This window comes from Galeopterus variegatus, unplaced genomic scaffold (genome assembly GCF_000696425.1).
Source record: "Galeopterus variegatus unplaced genomic scaffold, G_variegatus-3.0.2 Scaffold6860, whole genome shotgun sequence".
NCBI lineage: Eukaryota > Metazoa > Chordata > Mammalia > Dermoptera > Cynocephalidae > Galeopterus > Galeopterus variegatus.
In genome coordinates, this window is record NW_007732971.1 from 88,898 (window position 1) to 92,355 (window position 3,458).

Below are 3,458 nucleotides of genomic sequence, written 5' to 3' on the forward strand. Positions count from 1 at the left end.
TGCCCTTTTTCAAGGCTAAATAGCATTCCATTGTGTATATAAACCACCTTTTTTTCATACATTCATCCGTCAGTGGATACTTAATTTGTTTCCATATCTTGGCTATTGTGCATAATGCTGCCATCAACATGGGAGTACAGGTGTCTCTTCAATATACTGATTTCATTTTCTTTGTATGAATACCCAGTAGTGGGATTGCTGGGTTACGTGGTAGTTTTATTTTTAATTTTTTGAGGAACCTTTACAAAGTTTTCCATAATGGCTGTTCCAAGTTACATTCCCACCAACAGAGTGTGAGGGTCCCAATTTCTCCACATTCTTGCCAACACTTTTTATCTGTTTACTTGATAACAGCAGTCCTAACAGGCGTGTGACCCTCTACTTGGTGGTGGGCCACTGTCTCTTTCATTTTTTCACGATGTGTTCTGTGTTTTAGTTGTCCAAAACCACACACACACACACACACACACACACACACACACACACTCACACACACACAGAGTCACATGCTGTATAATGATGTTTTGGACAGTGATGGAACACATGTATGATGGTGGTCCTGAAAGATTATAATGGAGCTGAAAAATTCCTGTTGTCTAGTAACATTGTGACTATTGTGTTACAATTGCCTACCTATTCAGTACAGTAACAGGCTGTAGAAGTTTGTAGCCTAGAAGCCATAGGTTACACAATATGCCTAAGCATGTAGTATGCTAAACCACCTAGAATCGTGTAAATGCACTCTAAGATATTCACTCAATGACAGTATCACCTAATGATGCATTTCTGGGAACCTATCCCCATCATTAAGTGAAGCATGACTGTATTTTTTTTTCATTCGCTCCTCACCACACACAGTTTCTCCTTTTGGCTCTAAACTTGGTTCACCTTCCATAGTCCCATTTCCAGCACCTAACCTGGCTTCTTCTAGAAACTACTTGTTTATAGCATATGTACGTATGGGAGCTCACTTTCCTAGTTCATGGCTGCTGCTCAGTTTGATACTTTTGCATTTCTCCAGCCTCCAGACGCAGCTGGTTAAATACCTACTCTTACACCTACAGTACAAGTTGTTTAAATATATTATTGAACCGACTTTCAGCAAGAAACAAGCAAAGAATGAGGAAACTCATCTGTATTGGTGCTCAATGAAAGTCGCGTGTGATTTGCTTTTTATTTTCCAGAACTTAATTAGTGAATGAATTATTATTTTTTGCATGTAGTGAAGTGTTTGTTTAAAAAATGTCTTATTGTATAAGTTTAAGGTGTTCAACATAATGTTTTGAGATACATATAGTGAAATGATTATCACAGGTAAGCAATTTAACATATGTCATCTCACATAGTTACCTTCCTTTTTTTGTAGTAAGAGCACCTAAAATCTTAGCAAATTTCCAGTATATAATTTTATTAACTGTAGTCCTTATATTGTACATTAGATTTGTTTTTATGCATTCTACGTTACTGCAAATTTGTATCTTTGACTCTAAGAGTATCTCCCCATCTCCTCCCACACTGTAACCATTGTTCAATCCTTTTTTCTATGTTTGACTTTTTCTTTCTTTTTTAATATTCCACATACAAAAGAGATCATGAGTATTTTTCTTACTGTATCTAGCTCGGGAATTTAATTTAAGATGCCTTGGGGAGCAGACCCCTTCCCCTTTGTGTTTCCTTTCCTGATCTCTTCCTCATCTTTCCTCACCCCCTGCCTCTCTGTGTTGTTTCAACATGCAGCATCACGGCCACAGCGGCCAGTGTTGGGGCTGCTGGCATCCCCCAGGCGGGCCTGGTCACCATGGTCATTGTGCTCACTTCTGTCGGTCTGCCCACGGAAGACATCACGCTGATCATAGCTGTGGACTGGTTCCTGTGAGTGTTCCTCAATCTGGACCCTGGTGCTGCCTCTCCTTTGCAATGCTTCTCTCCCCTGCAGGGTCTCCAACCCATGGGCCTTCATCCCAGCAAGGACACAGAATTGTAACATTTTAGAGTGGAAAGGAGCCATAGCATGTGGATCCCAAATTCTGTAGAGTTAACCTTGGGAAGTAGAGTTGGAAGGAGACAAACTCATTTATATATATACATATATATATGAATATACACACACATATATATATGTGTGTATATATATATATGTATATATATAAATCTGGACTTTTATCCCCACATGGGAGCTGTCAGCTGGACCTGAGTAATATGTGGACAATCTCCAGCCTGCCCTGGTCAGCATTCTGTTGACTTTGGCAGTCTCCAGCCTCTGGTTAACTCATGATGGTTACCTTCCTGGTTCTATGTACTTTTCAGCTCATGGCCCCTAATTTTCTGTGTCAATTGTTCATATCTTAAAAAAAAATCACATTGCTAAGATCAAATATGAACATCTCCAAGCTGGTCCAACCTGAATTTTTTAGGAGGGGAGACTGAGGACAGAGAAGGGTCCTGCTCCAGGTCATGTGGCTGTGGGTTGGCTGGAATGTGAGCTCTGACTCCCCAGCACAGGGAGCCTCCCCCGTTGCACCCTCTCCCTTGTGGAGCTCTTTGAGCCTCTTTTAATAGTGGCTTCTCTCTCCCCTCCACCAGTGACCGGCTTCGCACGATGACCAATGTGCTGGGGGACTCCATCGGAGCGGCTGTCATCGAGCATTTGTCTCAGCGGGAGCTGGAGCTGCAGGAAGCTGAGCTTACCCTCCCCAGCCTGGGGAAGCCCTACAAGTCACTCATGGCACAAGAGAAGGGGGCATCCAGGGGACGGGGAGGGAACGAGAGTGCAATGTGAGGGGTCCCTGGCTCTGCTGCCCAGAGAGAAGGGAAGGAGACTGGGGGCCTGGGGACAATCTGCTGCCCAACTAACCATGGGCTGGAAAGATGTTCTGCTTGGCTTGTTGGGGGGGTGGGGACTGAGATAAAAGAGCGGGAATGAAAGGTGTCCAAAGTCTCCATTCCACTCTGAGTATAGACTGAGAACTTGAGCGAGTGTGGTAAGGAAGGAAGGGGGAGAAAAGATCCTCCTGGGTTTAGGGGAAGGAGAAGCTTCTGGTTCAACACCAAGAGGGGTCAGTCCATGTTCCTTATTTCCTGAAGGAGTGGCGGAACTAAGAAGGTAAAGAAAAACCATGATTTCTCATAATAAAACAATATCCACTGCTTCTGTGTTGGGGGTCCTCTAAGATCACCTTCAGGTTCAATGATTCACTAGAAAGATGCACAGAACTCAGAAAGGTGATCATACAGTTATGGTTTCTTACAGTGAAAGGGTACAGAGTAAAGTCAGCGAAGGAGGAAGGTGCATGGAACAGTCAGCGAGAGACCAGATGTCAGTTTCCAGTTTCCTCTCAGCGGAGTTGTGGACATTACTCCCTTCTCCCAGCAATGACACAACAACACATACGAAGTATTGCCAACCAGGGAAGCTCAATGGGCCTTGGTGTCCAGAATTTTTGTTGAGGCTCTGTCAC

General features: G+C 43.4%; 1 protein-coding gene across 2 annotated transcripts in view; it reads left to right on the forward strand.

Moving 5' to 3' along the window:
- Window positions 1-3,147, forward strand: part of SLC1A6 (solute carrier family 1 (high affinity aspartate/glutamate transporter), member 6) — a 57,934-nt gene extending 54,787 nt beyond the window's left edge. For both annotated transcript variants that reach the window (XM_008591353.1, XM_008591351.1), the window contains exons 9-10: window positions 1,738-1,872; window positions 2,584-3,147. In XM_008591353.1, coding sequence (XP_008589575.1) covers window positions 1,738-1,872; window positions 2,584-2,779 — 331 coding nt within the window. In that variant the 3' untranslated portion in view covers window positions 2,780-3,147. The remainder of the gene's footprint in view (window positions 1-1,737; window positions 1,873-2,583) is intronic.
- Window positions 3,148-3,458: the final 311 nt, after the last annotated feature.